Source organism: Mus caroli, chromosome 1 (genome assembly GCF_900094665.2).
Source record: "Mus caroli chromosome 1, CAROLI_EIJ_v1.1, whole genome shotgun sequence".
In the NCBI taxonomy this organism is placed as follows: Eukaryota; Metazoa; Chordata; class Mammalia; order Rodentia; family Muridae; genus Mus; species Mus caroli.
Genome location: NC_034570.1, coordinates 145,439,426 through 145,464,983, shown reverse-complemented (window position 1 = coordinate 145,464,983; position 25,558 = coordinate 145,439,426). Strand labels below are relative to the sequence as shown.

General features: G+C 44.7%; 1 protein-coding gene across 9 annotated transcripts in view; it reads left to right on the top strand.

Moving 5' to 3' along the window:
• The window catches only part of Cacna1e (calcium voltage-gated channel subunit alpha1 E), a 486,129-nt gene that overhangs the window by 133,870 nt on the left and 326,701 nt on the right, over positions 1-25,558 (top strand). For 8 of the 9 annotated variants that reach the window (XM_029476855.1, XM_029476841.1, XM_029476834.1 and 5 more), the window contains one exon: positions 22,470-22,739. In XM_029476855.1, the coding sequence (XP_029332715.1) occupies positions 22,471-22,739 (269 nt within the window). In that variant the 5' untranslated portion in view covers position 22,470. Of the gene's footprint in view, positions 1-21,416; positions 21,498-22,469; positions 22,740-25,558 lie in introns of those variants that run through there. The other variant, XM_021159492.2, reaches the window with a different exon arrangement.

Below are 25,558 nucleotides of genomic sequence, written 5' to 3'. Positions count from 1 at the left end.
GAGTAGGGACTAGATTTGAGCTTACTTATGTGACTGGAGTCGGGAGCTCATGTTTTGCTTATTCAGTCAGCTTCCCACGCTGCCAGGGAGGTGCTAAGCAGCCCAAGTTCATATTCCCCCCTCTCCCCACCTCTCTCTCTCTCTCTCTGTCCTTGGTGTTCTCCAACTCCTGCAGGAGCTAATATTTACCTGCAGCACTCGCTGTGGGGCTGTGGGAGGTGACAGCTGGAGAAGACTTTCCTCGACCTTCCTCCTCCACTGGTCTTTCCCTAGTGGGCTAAAAAAATGGGGAAACTGTAATTGTAATCTTCACAGCTGCCTGGTTGAGACTTTACAAGTTGCTGGGAAGAGGCAAAGGGTCTTGGGATAGCTTCTCTATTGGAAGAACATGTTTTTGTCTGTTTGGACTATAATGATAATAAGGTACCAAGTGGGCGGCTTGTGAAGAAGAGATATTTATTTCTTATAGTCCAGAGGTTAGAAGGTTGAAGACAAACCCTAACTCAGCTGGAGTAATGACTCAAAAAGCCTGTGTCACTGCATAACTTACATACAGACACACCACTGAAGAATCTCCTATCCACTAGCACTGTTCACTGTGTGTATAACCTTGGGGAAGGGCTTGCTGAGTCTTGTATGATTTGTGTTTATTTCATGAGCGTCATGATCTCCCAAGCAATATGGAGGAAACAGCTATGCAAATAAGCCCTACTTTCTAGTGCTGTCCATATGGGAGTGGAGGACTTTAACATATGGATTTGTGGATACATAGACATTACAATACAGAAGACGAAGTTGATGAGAAGAAAGCTTAGAGATAAGGGCAACTTGTGGACCATACAAGAAGGAAAGAGGCTGTCATGAAAGCCATGTTTTTCCTTTCAAATTGGGTGCCTTTAGTGTTGGGACCTGGAGGGTATTGGTGGTAGGGTCTGAGGTATTAGTGTAGCTGGCTTCACTTGATGCTAGCTAATGCAGCCAATGTATACACAGGAAGTCTCAAAGGTTTCATGTTGCTATGGTACAGTATTCAAGACTGGACCAGAGTTACTCCCTTCCCGCTGGGAGTATACATAGGGCGCTAACCTCTGTAAAGTATTCTGCCTGGGTGCTCACCAATCCACTCCTCAGAAGCTGATAGAGAAGAAAAGTGGGCAGATGACTAGGCCCAGGAATAGGAGAAATGTCTGAGATGAATATGGCCTGTGAATGATAAAGGGAAGAAGATCTGGCATTCTGATGTCCTTGATATGTTCCCATCTAGGGTCAGGATTGTCCCTGTCTAGGGAAGCTGACAGAATACAGCATGCAGGCTAGTACCAGTGAGAGATGATGGTTCTGGGGAGATGTCAGTTCCTGTGGTTTCTGGTCCTTCCTCTGAATCTCTGAGCAAGTACCCAGAGTGGGCAGAGGCCCTCCTCTGCTCACTCCTACATCTGCCTTCTGGCAACTTCTGGCCCATTCTATTCTTCCTTGATGTTTCTCTTTCCCTAATTTGTCCTCCAGTTGCTATAGTAGTTCTCACAACACACACACACACATACACACACACTCCCACCTCCTACATGTGCTCTCACAATACACACAACATACACACCACAGATACACTACATACATACACCACATACACACCACACAAACATATGCCAACCACACACCCCCCCACACACATCATGTGCTCTCACAACATACACACATCTGTGCACACTCAAGAACACACTCATTTCTAAGAAACATGAAGAACCCTCATGATCTGTGCATTCAGCAGCACCTAGCTGGGATTCTCCAAGCTCTAGACTGCAGACATTTTGTATGGGGTCTTGACTTTGTATGGGGAGTGGTCCTATTTTCAATGCCTTGAGTTGCTGTAAATTGGCTTTTTCACTCTTCATCTTGGATTTCCATTTCAGCCATTTATTTATCCCCCTCATCCACCCATTTATTTAACACATCTAGAAATAATTAGCTTTTTACCTTGGAACTTCTGTATTGACACTGACCCATGAGGTACTCAGGATCCCCTTGGGCAATGTGAAGTTGGAGAGGTTGGCTCTCTGCATAAGAATGTTTTGATCAATGAGAAGCCTGGTGGTTGAATTTGGTGGTCTGATGGATTGGTCTGAGGTGCGGTTATCTTTTAGCAGTGACGGCTGGTTCACACACCTTCTCCTTTCTTCCTCCTCTGCCTTCTCTTCTCTCTCACTTCTACTAACATGCGATGTCATGCCTTAAGGAAAACAGGCTAGCCCCAGTCTCTGCTTTTTGGAGATACCAGGCAAACCCAGAGTGCAGGGACCGGCTGATGCCAGGCACATTTATATCTTATTCTGAGAATTAGGGAACCTTTGGACCAGGGAATGCATGATCAGTTGTATTCTTTTACAAGATGACCAGGAAGTCGGCAGAACAGATCAAAGAAGAGCAAGTGACCAATGATGAGGCTGCCCGTGGTTTAGTCAGGAGGGGATATGGTCTCAGTAAGAGCAGTAGCCCTGGAGGTCATGAGCATGTATGTCTATGGCTAGGATTTTAAGACAAAGCTGTGTTAGAAGGGTGCTGTTAAGAGGGCCTGGTTGCTCTCAGTGATGGCTTGCCTCTGCACAGCAGCCTGCTTGAAATTCACTATAGTTCATCAGGATTCCAACGAAAACTCACCACAGTTCCTCCTTGCTGTTGATCATGGCAAGGCTCTGCCTTTAGACACACTGCTGGGGACAACTCGAGAACTTTATGGTGACCCCAGGCTTTATGCAGACTCAGAGACCTGGTAGAGAAAGATACCTAGAACTTCACTCTTGCTTAGGACACAGTGGTCTTTGCCTTTTTCTGTTTAGTTCATTTGTTTTGAGAGTAGTTTTTCATGCATGAAAGGAAATACTACTGACACAAATAAAAAGACATTCAGTTTACTAAGAACCATGGACCATGGGTTCCAAGAGTCCTGAGTTTCCATTCTAACTTGCCCTGTTCCTAAGGCCTTGGTATAAGTTTCTCATTTGTGTAAGGGATTAATAACACCAACGTATTGGAGATTTCCTGAGAATTCAATTACTTCAGTGCAGAAAGTGCTGGGTGCTCTTTTACTGCATCCACGATAAATCAAACTGTAGAAAAGCTGACGTTCAATGGCAAATGACCGAAGTGTTCTTGATCTTGATTCTTGTTTAGCTGTCCTTCTTTTAGGCCTAAGCCTGTGTATTCTAGAGCCCACGCCATTAAATAACTGCAGAAAACATCCCTCTGATGTTGTGGATGGGACTGGTGCTGTTTGTATTTTGATGCTAATTCTGCTCTTCTGGGAGGGGTTGCAGACAAGGAGGGAGTCATGTATTCAGATGACATCTTGTGAACCAATCCCCTAATGAATAAAGAAGCCAATCACTGGGCGAGTAGGTGGAACTTCCGGGTTGGACTGCGGAAGAGAAGAAGCGGGAGAGAGTTAGGTCTTTTGAATGGGGATAGTGTGAGGACAATATGTCGCTACGAGTATCTCCCAGTTTCCATGGTGGATCCATCTGCATTCGCCACCGGAGGATTTAGATTCAATAAGGCATACAAATTAGGATTTTAGTTGTGCTCAGCGATTGAGTTACTGTTGTTTCTGAACTAAGTTTGTGTTGCATTTTCCTTTGCACGGCGGCTTGTCTGGGTTCAAGAGAGAAAGTTAGGGCAGCAAGACTTGGGTTTTCCTGATGTGCACCACAAAGGCTGCAGGGGATATGAAGCACAGGGCTGGCGCGGTAGCCACCTGCCAGTGGGAACCTAGAGAGCTGGGTGGAGAGGATTGTGGAGTCTCCACAAATCAAAGTCTCCACGAGAGAAAAACAGGTCGGCCAGGGCATGGCCAGCCAGGCCGCCAAGGCAGAGAGTTGGCATTACAAGCGCTGGATTGTGCCGGTTCATTTTTTAAAATATTTCCCGCAACACTGTGAAGTCACTCAGGGGTCTGGAATTGAGAGACTCAGAGCCACACCTACCCATGCATCACCACCATGCTCTCTCTAGGACATAGTTTGAGAAAGTTTTGTTTAGACTCTTTTACAGATGGAAGTTTCTAATACTTCAGGCAACTGTGTCTTCAGACTGCAATCCAACTTTAGGGCAGTTCCTTTGCATGCTGACTTCTTCACTTGCTCAACTAAAAGTAACACCAGTTCTTGCAAAGTATCAGTCTCCAACGGTGGCTTATGTGAACCACTAATATGGCCTTATACACATCTCATATTTGATTTTGTTTAGAAAGTGCAATTTTTGTTTGTTGTAGAAGATATAGAAAAGCACATAGAAGAAAATGAAAATTCTCGTAACCCCATAAATAATTAACACTGGGTAAATAAATATTCTTTTAGGTTTCTTGCCCTCTGTGTACACATATGCACACTCAAAATAGCCAACAAATAGTTTATTATCTCAAGTAAGCACTACAATGTGCACATCTTGTTATGTAACTCTCTTCACTGATTAATAATACATTGTGAGTAGTGAGTGTCCTATGCCATTAAGTATTATTTGGCCATGTAATTTTTCATAATTACAAATTTTATTATATGACTGTTCTAAATTTTTAACCAATTCTTCGTTGTCCTTTACTTAGTATGACAATAAAAACAAATTCTTTTTTTTTTTTTTAAGATTCAAGTACCAATTCAATGACCAACTTTATTCACGAACAAGTCTGATGATCTCATAAGGAGAAATTCTCAAAATTGAAAATTATGAAGCTCAGGCTGTGTGCATATTTATGGCTCCTGGGGTACACTGACCAATCTTCAGTACTAATGTTTGCACTAATTACATCTCTACCAGTAATGGACGAAGTTGTCATTGCAGCTCTGGGACCTTCAGTTATTTGCCTCTGAATTTCTTCTAAGTACTTATCACAATTATATTTCAAATATTTAATATGGAAATTGGCATCTATGTATATGCTACCAAGATTAAATGGACAACATTTTTCATGCTTGCTTCATCTCTTTCCCAGTTTTAGATGAGTAAAACTCTATAAATGCATTTCTATCCCCATTCCTCACTTCAGAAGTTCTCTGGAATTGATATTTCTTAGTAAGTAAATTTTAGTAATTCTGCTACACATGCATGCATTAATATATACATGAGTATCTTTGTGAGTTTTAAATGAATGATACACGGGTTGTGTCTTTTTGCTGTAAAGTGGAAGTTTATTTCAGAGATTTTCTGGCATCATTACATGCACATTTAGTTCATTATCTTAGTTTCTGCACAGTGCTTCACTGTACGAATAATTGCTGTTCCTAAGTTAGTTCATTTCCTCCAGTGCTGGCGATCTTGACGCCCTTTCTGTTATTACAGGTAAAGTTAAAGTCTCCATTTCCTTGGACACACTGAGAATTCTTTCTCCATGGGAGATAGTAAGAGTGGACTTGCTGAGTTCGCGAGTGCACACTTCCAGCTTTGCTGACAGTGCTCTTTCGAGTGAGTGGCTGCTGTTTTAATCCCACCATGTGCAGGGCTCCCATTTCCGTGTATCGGCAACAATTGAGATGCTCGTAATTATTAAAATGTGCCAAGCTGACAAGTGTGAAGTGGAATCCAATTATTACATTAATTGAACTTTCTCTGATTACTGATAAAATTAGGCAATTTATAGAAGTTAATTGGCCAGATGGATTTCCTCTCATATGAATCGTGGATTCATATTCTTCGCTTATATTATATGTTTCTAGGTGATTTGTGTTTTTTATGATTTGTAAGGATTATGTGTATTCTAGCTATGACTTTCAGGCTGTAACTCTTCTCCCCCATGAACTTGTCCTTCTCACTCTGTTACTGATGCTTTTTTTTTTATAGAGTTGTTACCTTCAGTGGAACAAAATTTGTCTTCTTTTGCCATTATGAGTTTTGTTCATCGTGCCTCATTTAAAAATTCCTTCTACACACGGATATAAAAAAGAAGTCATTTGCATTTTAAACTAAAAGTTTTTACAGTTTTGTTTCTCACATTTGCCTCTTCTATCTGGAATTAATTTTTTGTGTACAGTGTGAGATAGGTTATGCTTTTGATTCTTCCACGCCCACCGCATGCACAGTCTTCTGACCAACATTGTTTAGTGATGAGGTAATTTTCTCCCCCACTGTTTCTCGGCATCTCATTTAACTGCCATAGGCCTTTATAGTCCCATCCATCCATATCGTACTAATTTAGTATTTTATAAAAATATAGATTTGATGTTTAGGGTAAATTCTCTCCACACCCTTGCCAAATAGTCCTGGTGATTGGAGTTTTAGTCATTGCTCAGCCTTTAGAATCTTGTCACTTTTCACTTTGATTGGAACTGAGTGGACTTACTGGTTAAGTTGGGGGAGGCCTGTCATGTCTTGGTGTTTAGGTTCTCTGTCTCTGAGTCTGATACAGTTCCTCCTAGTCTTAGATCTTCTGGAAAATCCCCCCACTTCCCTCACAGATTTTATTAGATTTATTTTTAGGTGCCATATGGCTTTGTAGCTTCTGCAAGGCATTGCTTGTTTGTTTGAGACAGGGTCTTACTATGTGGCTCTGTCTGTCCTATGTAGACCAGGTTGTCCTGGAACTCACAGAGATCCACCTACCTCTGACTCCCAAGTGTTAAGATTAAAGGTGTATGCCACCAGGCCAAGCAAGAATCTGGATAACATCTTTTAAATAAATTAAATATTTTCTGACTCTTTGTAGGAGAATTATTAGAATTTGTATTTTTGTAAATGGTCTTCAGCATCCTTCTAGAACTTTCTTATTTCTTGGAACAACATTTTAAAAATGCGTGTAGACTATGTGCGCATGTGTATGTGTATAATGTGTGTGTATAGTTGTACCCATGCATTATGTGGGGGCCAGAGGAGGGCATCAGTGTTCAGCTCTATATTTATTGCCTTATCCCCTTGAGAAAGAGTCTCTCACTGAATATTGAGTTAGGCTGGCAGCCAGAAACCCCGAGTAATCCTCCTGTCTCCACTTTCCACAACACTGGAGTCGTGGACATGTGTAATTAACCATATCTGGCTTTTTATGTAGGTTCTGGGGATTTGAGCTCATTTCCTAACACAGTAAGCGAGTTTAACCATTGACCTCTCTCAGTTCCAATAAAATGTAGAGCTCTGGTGGCTATCTCAGGCTGAGCTTGAAAGATACGTTTTGATTTTCAGTCTGTGATCCTTCTGCATAATATATCATCTCTGACTATTGTGTCATTGTTGTCTGGTATTAACGCTCAATTTTGTGTGTGTATTCACAGATTATATATTGATATAGATATATTTAGAATTGGTTTGGTATTCACCAATAGCTTACTTCATCATGACATTTTTCTTGGATGTCATTCTTAGCTTACATTTATATTTTCTTCTTGAGGCATATTTGATAGTACATTCTTGGTTTGACCAAAATGATAATCTTATTATCTTTTTCAGTAAAGTATTTATTTCAACACAAATTTTGAGTAACAGTTTAAGTGAGCATTTTCAATACTTGAGTATATTATTCTGTTACTCTGTGGCCTCTTTTGCTACAGTTGATCATTTAGTTGCCTGTAGGTATTCTGTTTTTCTTGGGATGTTTTTAAGATTTTCCCCCTCTTATACTTTTTTTCATAGTTTCCTTGATTCCTTATAGATTGGATTTATTTCTATTCTTTCTGCTTAGAACTCACTGAAATTATTGACTCCAATAATCTGTATCTTTTATTACTGTTGGAATCTGAGATTAAGAGGCACAACTCTGAGTTCACTCCAATCTCCAAAGGTTGTGACTTCCAATGTATGAGGGAGGAAATACACAAAGTGAGGTCCATTGGGACTTACCGCTTCTCTTGGTTATGGTGACTGGTTCGCATGCCAATCCTGAGATCATGAGACATTCACATGATTACACTAGTGGTCTTAACCAAGGATGATTTTACTCCCTTCACAGTATATTTTTAAATGTCACAATTGAGGAGTATGTCAGCTTGTCCCTAGTGACTAGAGGTCAGGCATACTGTTCAGCATTATACAACACAGGACATCTATTTGACAAAGAATGATCAGAAATGTGGAGAATGATGTTGGAGAAAGTCTGCTGTATATGTCTTGCTCATCTGTACAGTGGAGAGGTTATAAGAGGAGACTGATATGTATGGCAATATTAGACAAATTTTATACTCAGAGTACCTTTGTATCTAACACAGACCATTTTTAGACACAGCATTCATCTCTCTCTCTGAATATATATGCCCACATATATCTTTATATATATGAATATATGCCATATATATCTTTATATATGAATATGTATTTCCATGTATCTATATGAATATAATGGAATTAATTGAGATCATCCCTATCTTCACTCAAAGAGCCAAATCTTAAGATACTGTGCTCCCTGCACATTCGTGGTGACCCTGGTATCTGCCTTCCTGCAGTGGATTGTTTGTCTTGCCATGTTATATTTACAAATTGTACTTGTACTTGTGAAGTGAGCCTCACCGGCAATCTTCCTTGGGCTGAACAGATTATCTCCAGATCAGGTTTATCACTTCCAGCTTCTTTCTCAGCAGCTTCCAAACACAGCACAGATCCCATTAAGTCCGTGTTCTGCTTGTGTGCACTTGGCTTTGTTCATTGTTGCCATTCATTTATTATGTATCTGTGTATATATATTTAGTAAACATGCAAGGATGCACAACATGTGAGGCAGTGCATTAAATGCTATGGAGAATGCAAAGATGAAGCTGCGTAACATAGGAGAAGATAAATGCACATCACAGTGTTGGCGGCAGGGTAACACGAAGTGCCAGAGGTACTTAGAGGAGTGGGAAGTCACGTTTGTCATATGAGCACAGAATGGGTGATAGGAATATTATCTGGAGTGGAATTTTCAGCCTAACTAGCCCTTTGACTGGAGGCAATGAGAATAGGTGGAAAGAAGGGAAGAGAAAAATGAGAAATGACCTTCAACAGGAAAACTTGGCACATTTGGGGGATGCTGGCAGCACTTCACTGAAGCGCTAATACGAGATATTGCTCTGAGTATAATGGGACAGTAATAAAAGCTTGGACTCAATGATACTTATGTTTGGATTAATCTTAAATTCATAGTGATTTTGTTGCCACATATGATGGGTACTAAATAATTCCATTCACTTCCTTCCTTCCTTCCTTCCTTCCTTCCTTCCTTCCTTCCTTCCTTCCTTCCTTCCTTCCTTCCTTCCTTTCTTCCTTTAAAAAAAAACAAATGTGCTTAGTAATTCTTTTTCCAAATACTATTCTAGATGCTGGGGTAGAACACTGAAGAATGCTTGTACTTTATTGCTCTGAGGGTAGGAATGGCTCAGAGCTGAGCTAAGCACAGAATTTTCATAGAACCCAAAAGAGGAAGTTAGATGGAATGGGAGCCTATTTCCATCTACTGAGCAGAGCCTGACCTTCTGGCCACAGAGGTGATAACTAGTGCAAATGGAAAGGAAGGGAGACGGTGGGCGTGGCACAGAGGAAAAATGGAGCAGTAGGCAATGATTGGTGTGGGGTGGAATCAGATATGCAAAGTGTTGTGCCCCAGTGCGGGGGAGATGGCTGAGCTAGCTACAAACAGACTCACATGCCCGAGACAGAGCTGGTTGTAAGGGAAAACAGATGAACTGCTTTTAAACCAGTTGATTCATGACACTGTCAACTCATCCAGGTGGGGGAGCCCATCTGAGCAATTGCAAATGGTACCAGACTTCAAAAAGGATAGGGCTACGGATAAAATGTTGGGCACTGTTCAGATAGCTTTAGTGGAAGCCATTAGGATGGATGAGAGCATTGAGGGTATGTACACAGTGAGCAGAGAAGGCAACAGGACCTAGGAGATGGAAGCAGGAGAGGTGATCGGGCAACTAGAGAGGTAGAAGGAGAGTTTGGAAATGCTTCCCAAAGTGGGCAGGGAAGTAAGGGGAGGTAACCCTACCCAGGCCTGGATGTATAGGGGTGTGTGCATGCTTTAATAGTCTTGAGGGAGACATACTTTGGTGTTTTTAAAAGTCTCTCAGATGTATTTAGTGTGTTAAGTCCACTTGGTTGATCTGTTTCTCACCCCTTAATGCCTTGGGGTGGGATGGGGTGGGGTGAGAAGGCAAAGGGGATTTCTTGTGGGACATCCATAGCCTTGCTGGTTGAATAGTTATATGAAGATATACAGTTCATGCAAAGCTAGTTTCCAGGTAAAGGGACTTTTTAACCTTTCTTCTTTTGCCCACGGATTGAGGAGGGCTCAGTGTCCACTGGTTGGTCCTCATTGACTCCTGAGTAGTTGCAAGCTCTTCTTCCTCAAATGCTTGAAGCCATTCTCATCTGGCTACAGGTTCCAGGCCATACTATGCCTTCAGCTTGTCTCTGATCAGAAGGCTGCCTCAGATCTTCAGACTTGGTAGCAAGTGCCTTTACCCACTGAACCATCTCATCAGCCCAGGCTCCGTTTCTTAATACTGTTGCAGAGATGAATAAGTTTCAGCCTAAAATTTGGAGGGGATGCAGACATTCAGGTATAGTAGCCTGAAACCTCTGGCATGTGGCAGGTTCAGGCATCCATTCTAACTCTGTGCTCTGTGACTTTATAGACTTGACTTTATTGATCCTGATTTGTCTTGTACAAAATATGGTTTATAGTGCAGAGACCCTTTGTATAGCTCAAGCCAGGTGATGGATATACAGAGCTTCTGTCTTCCACAGATATTAATTATTAACAGTTGCTGACTTAAAATGGCAAAAAAATTTTTTTACTCAATTCTCTTCTTGTTGACAGGAACTTTCTTCCCTTTTCCTGACTATTTTTCTCTAAGGAAAGAACTTAAAAGCCGAGTTATGGTAGCTCATGTCTGTAATTCCAGCACCTGAGAGGCGGAGGCAGGAGGTTTACTATGAGTTTCAGGTTAGCCTAGATCACAGTGAGAGCCTCTCCAAAACTAAACCAAACAGAAGATAGCTAATTTGAAGAAAATTGTAACAGAACCCATTGTATCACCTACCTTGTTCCCTGAACAAATAAAAGATCCTGAAAGCCTTACTGTGAGTATAATTCTCCATTTGGGAGCATGGAGTTGTCTTTTGACTTTGTCTGTAATGCCTGGTGTGTGTCCCTGAAAATACAACAATAGTTTCTCTTGCAGTGATATGACCCTTGAGTTTACTAAGTGTCTTTATAACTATTGTAACAAGGTTGACATCATCCTGTGAGAAGGACCTTTTACCCCTACACAGCTGGTACTGTCTTCACCTTTGTGTGTGTGTGTGTGTTTGAAGGACTGCTTCTTTTCTTTTAACACAAAAAAGCTAAAGTTTCAAAGCAGGTGGGGTGTGGGTTAAACACTGTTCTAAATGGCAGGCCTGCTGTTTGTGGGGAGGGAGAGTGGCCTGAAAGTTTAAAAATAACCTGAACATTATAGACTCCTGTGAATTCTACAGCCCAGAGCACTGTGAGTCTGTGGGTGTTTTACCTGCTGGAGCGCAGGCAGGAAAACAAGTTGAGAGGCAGGAGGATTTAAATTTGCTGAATACTTTCATGGCTTGCGTTGGCAGTAGAAGTGTTCATGAAAAAGTTGAAGTCACTCTTGGTGTTCAGGATCGATATTCCTGGTGTCGTCTCTGGATTCTCTGAATACACCATTCTGGGTCACATTGGGGTCTGTGCAACAGATCCTTGCTTCCTGCTTTGAGTGAGCACTGTCCCTTTCTCCTCCCTGACTTTCACTTCTTCACTGATCCCCACAGGAATTTGGCCAGTAGTTTTTTCCAAAAGGATTATGGGATTGACCCACACAAAGTTCAAGGGTTAGTGCATTTCAGATAAATTTGGCCATTCATTGACAAAGAGATGGATAAGTGCAAAACTGTACTTGTCAGGAGTCATTTTGGGGAGCAGCATGACTCTTGGGGCTTGAAGAGTTTCGAGGAGTTGAGACAGGTTTTGCACTAGGACGCATGTTGGCAGGACAGATGATGGTCTGAGAGACTAAAGTGCGAGACGATAGATGAAGTTGAACGTGTACCAGAATGCAGCTTGAGGGTTGGTTGCCACACTTGGCTCTTCTGGTAGTCCCTGAGATGCGATGCTATTTTGCACAAGTGTTTATAAACAGAAGCAGGGCTGAGGTATAAGTCTCCTAGCAGTGTTGTGTGCTGCAGTGCCTGGGTTCTGAGCACTGTCAGCACCACCTAGAGAGTCTGGATGTGACTTCTACCCTTGGGATTGTAGAATTATGGTGAAATAGAGCAACTCACTTCAGTCTCTGTTGATGTCAGAGGCCATACAGAGGCTAAGATAATGGGTATGAGAGTTAGGTAATCCTAGGTTGACTTTCTATGCCACTTAACCACCTATCAGAAAATTGTTTGGTTTTTTTTGCCTTACTTTTCATATCTATAAAAGGGGGACCATAATAGTACCTATGCCATGAGATTATTCTGAGAAATAAAGAAAGTTAGGAATAGTGCTTTTGACTTAATAGCTTTTAATATTTATTATAATTACTCTAAGCCTGTATATTGTAATTATTTATTGCTTTAAAAATTATATGCATGTTAATTATGTAAATGATATGTTACATTATATTTTCTTTCTGTTTTTTAAGTTAGTCACACACGTGTGAGTGTGTGCCCGTGTGTGTGTGTCTGTGTCAGTGTGTGAGTATGTCTGTGTGTGTGTGTGAAGAGGTCAGAGAATAACTTTCAGGAGTCAGTTCTCTATTTTTACCATGTGGATCTCAGGTATTAAACTCACCTGCATCACCAGGCTTGGAGGTGCCCCTACCTGCTAAACTGTCTCATTGGCTCTTGATTGTTTTGTAAAGATGCAGTCTCACTACGCAGCCATAGTTGGCCTTGAACTTGAAATATTTCTGCCCCAGCCTTCTAAGTGCTGAGATTACAGGCTTCTGCTGTAACACCCAATGTTCACTCTGATAGTTCACACATGCATATCACATTAACTTTTGTTTCTTTGATGTGTGCTTTATTTTTTTCTGATTTTTTTTAATAGCCCTGAATTTGCCATATGAAGTTGTGATTTGTTGGGGAATAAAAGAAAATAGCATATGTGGAAATTTGGGATTATTGTTTTAATTATTGACATGCACACATTTCGAATAATGTGACTAAGAACAAAGTGGTTGTGTTAAAAAACAACAAAGTATCTTAGAGTATGGCATTGTGAGTGTGTCTATGTGTATGTTCCAGGAATTGACTTGCCAAGGGTCTTAGAACGGAATAAATATTTGAGAAATTCTTGTTTGATTGGAAATTATTTTTCCACAGTTCCCTGTTTAATTAATTAATTAACTTTTTTTTTTCAGTACTAGGGACTGAATCAAGGGTCTCCCACATGCTAGCCAAGTGCTCTCCCACTCAACCACACTCCCAGGCCTCCTTCTTACTTAGTCCTTTGACTATCTTAAGAAGCTTGTCATTCTTCACATTTACAAGTGCTGAACTAAGCCTGTCTGAATGCTTTCAACGGCATAAAAGAATCACTTGCATGTCTGTACACCTGAGTGGCAGATCGAATCAGAGCTGAATCTAGGGTGAGGTGTGTGTGTGTGTGTGTGTGTGTGTGTGTGCGCGCGCGCGTGTTCATGTTTGTGTGTGATTTTTGTTGTTGTTTGCTTGATTTTTATATTTAGGGATTGGAATGTCTTTTTTTTGTTTGTTTGTTTTTCCAGACAGGGTTTCTGTGTAGCCCTGGCTGTCCTGGAACTCACTCTGTAGACCAGGCTGGCCTCGAACTCAGAAATCTGCCTGCCTTTGCCTCCCAAGTGCTAGGATTAAAGGCGTGCGCCACCACTGCCCAGCGCCCAGTGGGATATCTTTTTCCAGTGCAATTCTTTATTCAGGAAAGAGACGTGATGATGACATTTGTTTGTTTGTTTGTCTGTTTGTTTGTTTTTTGGCTAACTTTTATTCTGTGTTTCATGTTTTCTGAAACTTTTCTTGATGTGGGGGGGGATCTCAACGTCTTCCTTTCACAACCCACTTGGCAATATTATTCAGCCCTGCCTTTGAAGGCTGGAGGTAGTCTTTGGAACTTTCTAATTTGATGATTCTTCTTTTCTTTTCTTTTTCTTTTTTTTTTTAAAGCTGAGGTTGAAGTGGTAATAAGATTCTGTGGGTCAGGATCAGTTGACTTCCTTCAGGAGAGGTGAGCATCCCTTCGTAATATAAAGGAGGAGGTGATCTCTACACTAGAAGGAGCAGCTGGAAACATCTGGCCATAAAGCAGAGAGACCCAAAGCCAGATCCAGAATATGCAAGAAGGGCAGTTCTCCAGACAGGGCCAGATACCTAACTACCTAACTGGTAAATAAACAGGCATCGTTTTCTTTTCTTTTCTTTCCTTTTCTTTCTTTCTTTTTAATCAAAAGGAGTTGCAAAAACATCTGTTCATCCATTTGACTAGGTACTTTGTAAAGGCTTGCCATGAAGCTAATAAAATGCAATTATCCTACGTAATAAGATGGAGGAGATGAAGTTCCGTGAATGAACAGGAGAGGGGGGCATGGAGTTGGAGGGACTGTGAAAGACATAGGCAGGTGAAACTCAACTGACCAGTGGCTGGAGCTGGAGAAGCGAAAAGCGGGAGTTCTAGATCAGTCTCAACAGGTGCTAAATGATCTCAGACAATAGTGGGTGCGACGTTTGCGGCGCAGCTGTGGAGCACGACACACTTGGCACGTGCATGGGAAAGATCTGGAAGATCCAACTTGTCCAGATTTTCTTGAATTGGTGGGCTAAGGAGTTTGGTCATTTTATAAGCAATAGGAAGTCACTCAATTTAAATGATTAGCTGGGGCAACCGCATCCCAGGGATAAAAATTATAATCGTAGGAAGGAGAACTTGGCTTGAATTCACACCGAACTTGGAATGATTAGAAGACACGTGTTACTTCATTGGAGGTGAGGCGAAAGATGAGAGCTAAGGGGGTAGAAGTGAGAGCACATGGCAAGGATGAGAGCCCAAAGGGAAGAACAGCAGAGAGGGAAGAGGAAGGGGTGGAGGAGACCCTGAGCGTCCTGCACAGTAACGTGAGAGCAATAAAAAGCCAGAGATGAGAAGAGTGAGAAACTGGGAGATTTGGTAACTGGGATATGAAGATGAGGGGTGGTTCTGTAGGAAGAAAAGGAAGCCAGTTGTACCAAATGATACGGATGGGCGAGGGTAAAGCAGACGTCAACACAACATCCCAGGTCGTTGGAGAGCTGTAGCGCAGTTTCTGCTGAGTGGAAGAGGCAGCGCCAGCAAATGTCCTTCACAGGTGTGCATTTCAAAACTGCCCTCGAGTCCGTATCATGTGGAGATGCCTTATTCACTCTGATTATTTTATACCGAGTGGGTGCAACCAGCAGCTCAGTGTAGGAGAGGCTGGGGGAGAGAGGGTGCGGTGATGGACAGCTGGTGACTTAATCTGCTGTTGGTTCCCACCCAGAGGGCACCAAGAGAGGCATGATGGGTAAGCAGTCTTTTGGCCTCAGGCTCCTCCTAAGGCTGGGCTTCAGCTGTAAGCTGCTTTCTCTGCTCTGGGAGCATAACCTTCAAGAGAATCCTTCAGAAAGGGGAGCTAGCTAGACAGGCATGGCAGTTACTGCATCCACACTGAACCCTTCCCTTTCTAGGCACCCCCTTACTTGTTCTGGCATCTAACACGGTACCTGGTACACAGATTGCACTCATTGTATATTTGTAGAATGGATGAATCAATCTAAGCCCAAGTAGGCTGAGTGAGCGTTGCAGAATGTGGGCTCCCTTGTTGTGTTTCCTGAAACAAGAGGCCAAGAGGGTGGGGTGAGGGGGCGGGCTGCTTCTGTTAGTGGTTCCTACTCTCTGATCACCCTCAGTAGTAGGCACAGGAGCTCTGCTGAGTCTCTCTCACTTACCTTGACCTTGGCAGAGCAGCACAAGTGGTCCTCTAGGTAAGGAGGTGAGGTGGGCAGAGATGGGGCCGAGATCCAGTCTTTCCAGTCAAAGGCTCTAAACCGCTGCCATTGACTTTCCCAATGGCAGTTAACATCTAGTAGGTCAACATATTTGCTTGTTTGTTCAGGCTGGACAGTGATCACATTTGATGCCAAAGAATGGATTAAAGAAGTGAGGCTACATCTCTGTGCTTCCAGACATGGGGCATGCAAATAGAAATGCAGGTTGCATAGTCGACCCCATGTATCTTGTATGTAGTTTCCAGCCGGAGCTCTCACATGGTGGGCTGTCCTCCCAGGCTACAATGCTGGGGCATCATGGACTGATTACTTTCATTGGTTGCCTTCATTTGAAAGGACTGTCTTCTTCTCAGTCTCTTTCTGTGCACTCCATGTGCTGTTTCTAGGAGAGAGCCTTTCAGGAAATGGTCTTCCCTGTTTCTCCTTTAAACTCTGTTCTTAGAGTTCTTAGACCATTTCTAGTTTATCTTTGAGCTCCAGAAGACCAAGAGAAATGTCCAGCACATGAAAAGGGCTTTATGAATATGTGCCAAGTGGTTTCTGAATTCATGAATCAGTAAACAGAACATCCAGCCCTCTCAAGTAGCATGGGCCTTTGGCTTTTTGATACTGCAAGCCCCAGTCTTGCACTTTTCTTTTCTCTTCCTGCTGGGTATTGAACCAAGCTCTGTATACATGCTGGATAAGCACTCTGCCACTGGGCCACATCCCCATCCTTGAGTTTGGGAGATAGGGCTCACTGTGTATCCCAGACTGATCTCAAAGTGGCAATCTGATTGCCTCCCTTTTCCCGAGTGCTGGAATTACAGGTATATAACACCACACCTAGCTTTATTCCTTTTTTGACCTTATCTTAGGCACTTATATGTCTCTACTCCCTAATCTACCTCCAGCCCTCAAACCAAAGCCATTCAATGACTATATTCTGTCCTTTCTGAAACAGAAAGCTACCCATTAGTCACAAGGTGCCTGTTGTGTGTTATCCCAGTCTCAGTGGCATAGAAAAGACATGGGAAAGATACACAGCACTTACTGTGTGATAGGTGCCACTCCAAGAGCTATATACAGATCAACGAACACTCTTTCATAACAGTCCATTGGTATGGTGTATTCTTATTTAATCCCCTGGGAGACTCTTAACTTGACTTCATGCCTTTCTTCTGTTATACTAACCTCATGTCTGTGACCTAACTCTTAAGCAAGGAAGACATTGTTTGACATACATCACCTTAACAGCAGCCACTGCAATAAGGAATCTGAGGCTTATTATTATCAGGAGAGCTGACTGCTGTTTCCCAGCTCTCTGTCACTGGAAAAGTCCCTTACTTTCTTGGCCTCAGATAACAAATAGGATATGTCTCACATCTCTGCAGCAAAGAAGCAGTAAGGTGTCCTCAGTGCTGTTTCTACTGAAGAGGTGTTGAGTTACCATCAAGCGATAGGCTCAAAAACTCCTTTGGGCAAGTTTCAGCTGTTTGATCGACTGATAGGTACTGGTATTCTGTGGTTTCTCAAACTCAGGTCTGCGAGATGCTCGTTCCAGGGCTGGACATTGTTATATAAGGATGTGAAATTCCATTTTCCACCAGAGTCAAGGCTGTGCGGTGCTGTGAATGCCAGCAGCCTCTCGAGATGTCTGCATTTCCATCCTGCTCTTCTGCTCTGCTGTGCATTTGCACAAGGTTTCCTGCCAACTTTGTCTTAGGAACCCACTCCCAAGTCCTCTCTGCATTATGTTCCTTAGAGCACTGTTTTGCATAAGAGTCTATTTCTTGGAAAAGCTCAATAAGGAGAAAATAGAACAAAGGGGCCTCTGATAGTTTAAGCACAAGCCATCCAAGTGTAATTGGCAAGGCAGAGTGATCAGGATTGGTGGGAGGGGAACATGTCTTCAGCCAAGGCCCAGATTTTCAGATTCCTCAATGAGTGGCTAAAATCTTATATGAAGATGGCCCAAAGCCTGTGAGGTCTGGAAAGATCTTTATGAATGAATGGGGTAGATTCTCAACTCACCACCCTGTATGCCTTGGCATGTGCTCCACGGCCTGCCTGGTCTGGGGACACTGAAATGGCCTTGCCTCCCTTCTCTTAGATACGAGGCTGAAAATACTCCTGTCAGTCTCCCTCGATCTCGTCTGACAGTTGAATTGTTCATAGGAGTATCAGGGCTACAGGAAAAAGGATTCTGAAATGTAATAATCTGTATATGTTCAATAATCTGGTTAAGTTTTTCACTGGCTTCCTCTGCTCCTATTGAATTCTGAGTCTGCAGATCACAGCTTGCAGGGAAACATGCAGAACATTTGGCTGTTACATCCTGAGCATCCCTCACCCCCGATCTCTCTCTCTCTTTCTCTCTCCCTCTCCTCCTCACCCCTCTGCTCCTCCCTCCCGTGTGTGTGTGTGTGTGTGTGTGTGTGTGTGTGTGTGTGTGTTTGTGTATGTGTGTTGGTAACCTTGTGCCCAATATGGGGGTATGAACTTCTTGGGAACTGTGAGAGGAACTGCTGGTAGTGTGAAATGGAGGGTGTAGATCTCGACAAAATCCCCCTGAGAGTGGCATAGAGCTGGTGACTGATTTAGGACTTCTGAGCTCTCAAGGCTGGTTCCTGAGGTACTGCAGTAAGTACGTGTACTCAGAGTGCTGTCTCACGAGTGACCAGTAGATGGTGCTCTGGCAACAGGGAAATAAGACTTCTGGCTCTCTGAGGCTGAGAAAGGGGTTTTCCAAGGGTTTTAAAACTGGTTTCCAGAGTTCTGATCAGTTGCTGATTCTCCACACTTCCATTTGTGGGTCTTTAAGAGAACAGTAAAACCAGGGGGAAACATACCAGATTTCCATACAAGGATCATGATGGCAATGTTCTGGTCACTCCTGATAGTTCCCTATTTAGTGTGGTTCCTGGAATATTTAGGCACCGGACAGAATTCATCTTCAGAGTAGGAGGCAGGGCATCCATAGGCTTAGCATCATTGTGTCGCCTCTTGATGATATACACTTTGCAATTATGTAGCATGGCTATTAGAAACTGAAAATCAGATCCATTAGATGTTTACACTCTGCCTTTTATCAGATCGGAACCAACACCTCATGACTCCGAAGCTCTGCTGTTCTGTGGTCTGAATCAGCACCTTAATTCACGCTCCTCTGGGCTGTGAGGTCTACAGTAGTGCCCAGCTGCAGGGCTTATGTACATTGGTAGCTATATCAACCACTGGTGCAATTTAATCTTTAAAACGGTATCCGCCTGACAAGTTGCAAAGTGAAGAGAAGGAAGCCAGTGTAGAGACCCATAGGTCTTAAAGCTCCCAAAGCTGTGACATTCAGGTTGACGGGGAAAAGAGAACATGCCTTCCTTCAGCTTTACTGCCCTTAAACCAAGTCCCCTTCTAAACCTACTGATGCCATAATATTTTCCCTAGCCCTCTGGGACTGCTTCTCCAAGAATCCTAGTGAACTCTACCACAGAGCCATTCCTGCTCCTGAGTAAACTCTGCCTAGATGTTTGTAAAACCTGCTCTGTGGGGATGCAGGAGGGCTGGGTTCAGCCCCAGGAGGTCCCGGTGCTGCCAGTGTATTGTCTTGCATATTCTAGGCCTCTAAAGAATTCAGCAGTCTCGGGAATCACAGAGTATGGAAGAAAGAGGAAACAGAATCAGTACTAGGTTTTGGCTCACTGGGTAAAGAGACAAGGCAGGAGTCCTTAATCTTTCTCGGAAATACTTGTGGAAGGTAAAAGGCTAGTGTGCCCTGTTTAGCAAACAGACACAAAGGCATGGTGAGGAAGGTGCTATGTCTCATCATTGAAGTGAGCTTTAGAGCAGAGCTTGCGAAGCTATACAATCGCGTGGAAGTTATGAAAGACACATCATTTATGTCATCATCCATATGGCTCATTATTGAATCCCCAGTGTCTAAAATAGTGTCTGTTGTGGGGAATGTACGCAAATATATTTGCTAAATGAATGGTTTGTATGGCTCCTCTGCTATGGAAGATCAGATTTTTTTTAGTCCCATGAAGTTTACAGAGCTCTGAGATAGCCACTTGGTCTAGGTGACCATCTAGTGAGACCTCACAGCCACCTTCCTTTACTCTGTCTCCTAATAAGCTCCTCGGCAAAGTGAGATCACAATAACAGGTGGCACTGGCACACTTCCAACCGAGATTTGGTCTGAAATAAACTCCGATGAATCCCAGGGTCAACACTCGCTTCCTGAGAGCAGGGATAACTGCAAGGCATCCCTGTGTGGAGGCCATTTCTTTGCATTTCTTGTACACAGACCCTTTTCCATCACACACACCTACACACTCAACATTCTCATACAACAGACATGTATCAGTGTGCACACATAGACACGCACAGACACATACAAGTAGGAATACACGTGCCTAACACCCAGACACTACTTTATCTCTTAGTCAGTTAATTTCACACACTGCCTTTCAGGCCTGCGGGCGCTGCCCTCACGGTGACTTCCAACACTGGGGCTTTGGTTAGTCTTCAGCCAGCCCTTGCCCTCAGCGCTTCTGTTGCTTATGTAAAAAGGTTATGGATACAACTATGTGTTGAAGCCAAGGGTGAGCATAAGTCAAGGAAAGTATGTTCCAGACAGTGCAGATGATGGGAGGGGACAGGGATAGACTGTCCACGGAGTCTCCTGTAGGCAAGGACTAGATTGTTAAACACAGAGCGTCTTTCTCTGGACTACATTTCCTCCCTCTGCAGCTCAGACACTTTTTTTTTTTTAATGACGTAGGTTTGAGAAGATCAATGGACCTTGGTTGAAAGTAAAAGGTGGTGGTGGGTGGGAAACCCCCTTTGTTAGGATTTTGAGGGCACTTTGCTTAGGCTGTCTGTCTAGGGATTGGAATATCTGGGCCACCTGCCAGGAGGAAAGTGGAACCCAATCTAGAAGGCTGTCTTTGTAAGGTCCCTTAGGATCCACAGGACAGAAGGTCCCAGAGAAGCAGAGGGTACTTCTCTATGAGGCCTGTTAAGTGTTGGTTTAGGAAGAGGGCACTCTCTTTGCCCTGGGGGTCCCTGATGATGGTAGTGGAACCTAGGAGATACAAAGCAGAGGCTACAAGATCCTAGGGTGGGGTGCACAAAGTCCCTACTCTCCACTAGAGCAGTGGCGACAGAACCAAATGCAGAGCATGGAAAGAGGCACAGCCCTGAGTACCCTTCCTAGGACCAAAGAGAGTGTTCCTGGACAGGTCTTTGATCTGTTGCAGAGAGTCTGCAGGCATCACCAGCTTCAGTGGGCCTCTCTTTTCCATCTCCTGAGGGAACGGCGACTCTTCCTTGGACCCTTGCCTAGGTAGCCTTTAGTCAAACGAATTCACAAGCCAAACCAGCCTCACCACGCTGGACTCTGAGAGCCCCGCCCCCGCGTCTCTCTCGGATCCTTGGCCACCTTGCTGCGCTGCTGTGCTGCTGTGCTGCTGCGCTGTGTTCCTCAACCTGCCCTTAAGCATCGTCTCTGCTCTCTGTAGCCAGGAAGGCCAGGAGGAGAAAGAGCTGGTCTTTGGTGAGGAAGTTCGGTACGTGGATTAAGTCCTATGCCTTGCCATCGCTAGCTAGGCTGACTGCAACCTGTTCCTCACTGCGACCGCCCGCCCGCTCGCTCGCTTGCTCGCTCGCTCGCTCTCCCACCCTCTTCCCGGCGCAGCCGCGGATCGCTGTTGCATGCTGATCCTGGGAGGCGGCGGCGGCGGCGGCGGCGGCGAGCGCTCTGGGCGGATGCTGGCACTTGGGCTTCGCTGCTCTCTGGTTGCTGCTCAACTTCTACCCCAAAAGCAGGAGCTGTGAAGTCATTTGCCCCTCTCCGGCTGGTTCGACTTCTCATCTTCATTTTTCGGGCGATGCGGTTTACGCAGGAACCTTAGTACCGCTCTCCCCCCACCTCCATCTCCCTCTCTCCAACCTTTGGATGCATCTCCGCTGGCAGATTTAAAGAGCCAAGTCTTGGCTGTGGAATTTCTTAGATGGACTTGCAGGGGCTGGCGTTCTAAAGCATGTCACCGTAGCTGGCCCTCGTCTATTTTTCTTTTCATTTTTTTCAAAGTTCTTTTGTTTTCATCTCCTTCTTCCTCTCTACCCCTCACCCCGACCAATAAATCAGCAAACTGTTACCTAGCGGACCAGTGCCTGCCTTTCTCTCAGCCAGGTGGTACGTGTGCCAGAAGAGGAGCTATGTTTGAGGACCAACCTTCTCCACCCCTCTCCGGTCCCTGAACACCACCCCACGCTGGCATTTTGGGGAAAATATTCCCTCTAGAAGCCCTACCCCCTTCTTCTTCTTCTTTTTTCCTTGAGGAATGGACCTTCGCAGAGGTTGCCTTTAGATTCAACAGTTCAGAGCAGGGCTGAAGAGCCTGCAGGGGTCCCCAGAGGCGGTGGTCCCTGCGCCTGTGTGGATAAGGCTCTGAGCCTGCCTGTGTCTTTTCTGCCTCTTGTTGTGTGCGGGTGTTCGGCGATCACCTTTGTGTGTCTTCTGTCTGTTTAAACTTCAGGATGGCTCGCTTCGGGGAGGCGGTGGTCGTTGGCAGGCCAGGCTCAGGCGATGGAGACTCGGACCAGAGCAGGAACCGACAAGGAACCCCCGTCCCGGCCTCGGGGCCGGCGGCCGCCTACAAGCAGTCAAAAGCGCAGAGGGCGCGGACTATGGCTTTGTACAACCCCATACCAGTCCGGCAGAACTGTTTCACGGTCAACAGATCCCTGTTCATCTTCGGAGAAGATAACATTGTCAGGAAATACGCCAAGAAGCTCATCGATTGGCCATATCCTTTCTTACCCACCATGACTTCCCTCTCCCCCTTTGCATTCCATCGGGTGTGGGGGGGCACCTAGCATGGAATCTATTCCCCACCCCTTCCTGGTGCCAAAATTTGCCCCTTTGCTCAAGTGCACCCTACCTTGTTGCATCCACGGGGCAAGCCTGATGCCCCGGAGACCTATTTGGGCAGTAGTGGTTTTCAAGGTAAGACTTTTGGTTTGGGGGATTATTTTCCATGTGGAAATCTCTAAGTGTACTTAGGTGCCTGGTGTGGAGACATCTGCCTCTTTCTGGGCTTTGTCTGTTTCTTGGCCACCCCCAAAGTCCTAACCCTTTCAGAAGCTGCACTCCATGTGGTTTGGCTTACCTCAAATCTCAAGGATTCTTTCATAATCAGTTCTCTCTTTTCCACCACTTAAGCCAGTCCCTCTGCTCCCATTCCTACCAGCTGGGAAGACACTTGCACTGTCTGCCAGAGGAGAAGTTGAGGCTCTGGGAGGGATTTGTCAGATGAAAAGCTCCAAAGAGTAGACCCAGGTATACAAGAAGACACATGAGAACTTATGAAAAAGGCGTTGGGCTAGGGACTCAGCCAACTCTGGAGACCAAGTTTAAGTTCTACTGAAAGTGAATGCCTGTCAGGGGAGGTGATCATGTCACCACCAGCCCAAAGAGCTCAAAGTTGGAGCTCTCTCTTCAGGCAAGGAGGTGTGTTCATCCTTTCTTGGTCCTGGATTGTTACTCTTGCTTCTTAATGTTTGCCATACCTGGCTGCTCTCCCAGTATCCTGAACCATAGATCTACTGGGCCTGAACCTATCAGCTGAGGGTCAGAGGTGTGCAAACAATTTCTCTCTAAAGCCAAGGTTGTTGCTCTTTACAAAGAGTGGGTAAGTCATCTATGGAGGTGATGGTTTGGGGGTAAAAGGCTAAGATGGAAGAAACATCTTTGCAGGTTTTACCAAGCGCACTGAATGCAGGCTGCTGATCAGGCAGCTTCCTGCCTGCTCTGCACTAAGAATTTGCATGCCTGTCAAGGCCATTAGGAGTTGAGGGTGGTAGGGTGTTTCAGGGGATTACGGGAGGCAAGCCAATGTTTTGAGGTTAGATGTGGGGGGTCCTCTTGGGGACAGGGACTTTGGTGCCTGTGGAGGCATAGTTCTTGGGAAGAATACACCTGCAAAAGAGACTCCTCCTCTTTGCCCCATGCTCCCTCCCCCCAACCCTCCTCTCAGGTGTGCAGCAGTGAGAAAGCTGAGGCTGGGGTGGAGGGGGTGGGGTTCAAGTATTAGTTTGCAAGGCATCTTGCTTCCCCCCAGGGCCTGAACATCCCCTGCAGCCCCCAACCTCTAGTTTTTGGCCTTCTTCTCCCCCCCCCCCCAGTTCCCTGCCTCAGCTGCTTTGGGATTGGCTGGCGCATGGTGCTTCTAGGCAGCAGCACCTCATTAGAAACGAAGGAGCATCTCTAAGCAGTGATGCTTCCTGCTGCTGTTCACATCCTCCCACAGACACCCCCTGGCTGGGTTTCTCCCTTTCTCCTCCTTGTTCTCCAGTTCTCACCTCCCCCTCCCACCTCCACAGAATGATCCGGGCCATAGAGTGCTTGGGTTGAACTATTTAGATAGGGGCTTGGGGCGGGGGAGGGGTCCGGTCCCTGCAGTCATGCCCAGTCAGTGAGCTGCACAAAGCGGACTGATTGCATTGTGTTGCATGCTGCGGCGGCGGCTGCAAAGAACTCCTTGGAGCAGTACTCTACTGGTCTCCCAGGGAAGGTCCCTTCCCTCGACCACCTTCTACAGTTCTTTTAGATTTCCCACCCACTAGGTTCCCCTTTGCTGTGACCTGCTTAGGACACCCCGCCTCCAGACAGCCCCCATCTCCGTTTGCTTGCAGTAGACAAAGCAGCCTTCAGTCCCACAGAAGGCAAAGTGTGGCCGCAGCCCTCTTTGGCACCTCGGACAGCGCCATCAAAACTCCCTGGCTGGTCCTGGGCTCCCAAGTCACCGGGTGCAGCACACAGGGTACTTCCGGTTAGGTTCAAGCTCCCGGACTGGGACACGAAGCACGTTTCCAACACCAAAGCCTTTTCCTCTTTTCATTTCTGCCGCAAAGATACGGGTTTTCCACCAGGAGCTTTGAGAGCAAGGTGCTGCTAGATTTTATGCCAAAACGAAGTAAGGATCGCCAAAGGAGAGATTCCAGAGGGAATGGATTCTATTCTCATCCTCAGTGTCTTGGCCACAAGTCCTGTCCCAGACATCTTTGCTCTCCCCATACTTAGACATTGTACAGTGTTCCTACAGCCTATAGGCTGTTGTAACCTGTTCAGAGAACATCTGCTAAGATGTTGAGGGGAAGCTGGTTGGATTTTTTTTCCCCTTCTGGTTGTACAGTGTAACTGACTAATGTATTCCCTCCGGTGGTGACCACGTTGGAAGCATTGTGCCTCTGTGGGCTCTGCATTTTCTTCCAAGGCGCATAGGAGCTAGCTAGTGTCACCTTCCCTTCAGTTCCCAGCATCCAGTTTCCCCAAATACCTGCTTCATCTCATTGAGAATCAGTGTGAGCAGCAGTTACCTTTAAAGCTCTCTAATTGGGCTGCTTGGGTTCAAAGCTCAGCTCCTCCAGAAGCCCCAGTGACCTTGAAAAGTTACTTCATTACTCTAGGATTCTGATTCTGATTCTTACCTGTAAAATCAGGATGGTAATAAAGAGTTACTGGGGGAATTCAATGGGTTAATGTGCCAAGTGTCTGGAACATTACCTAATTACCCAGTAAGCATCCATTATTATTAATGGAATCCTTTGGGGGGGGGGGTTTCTG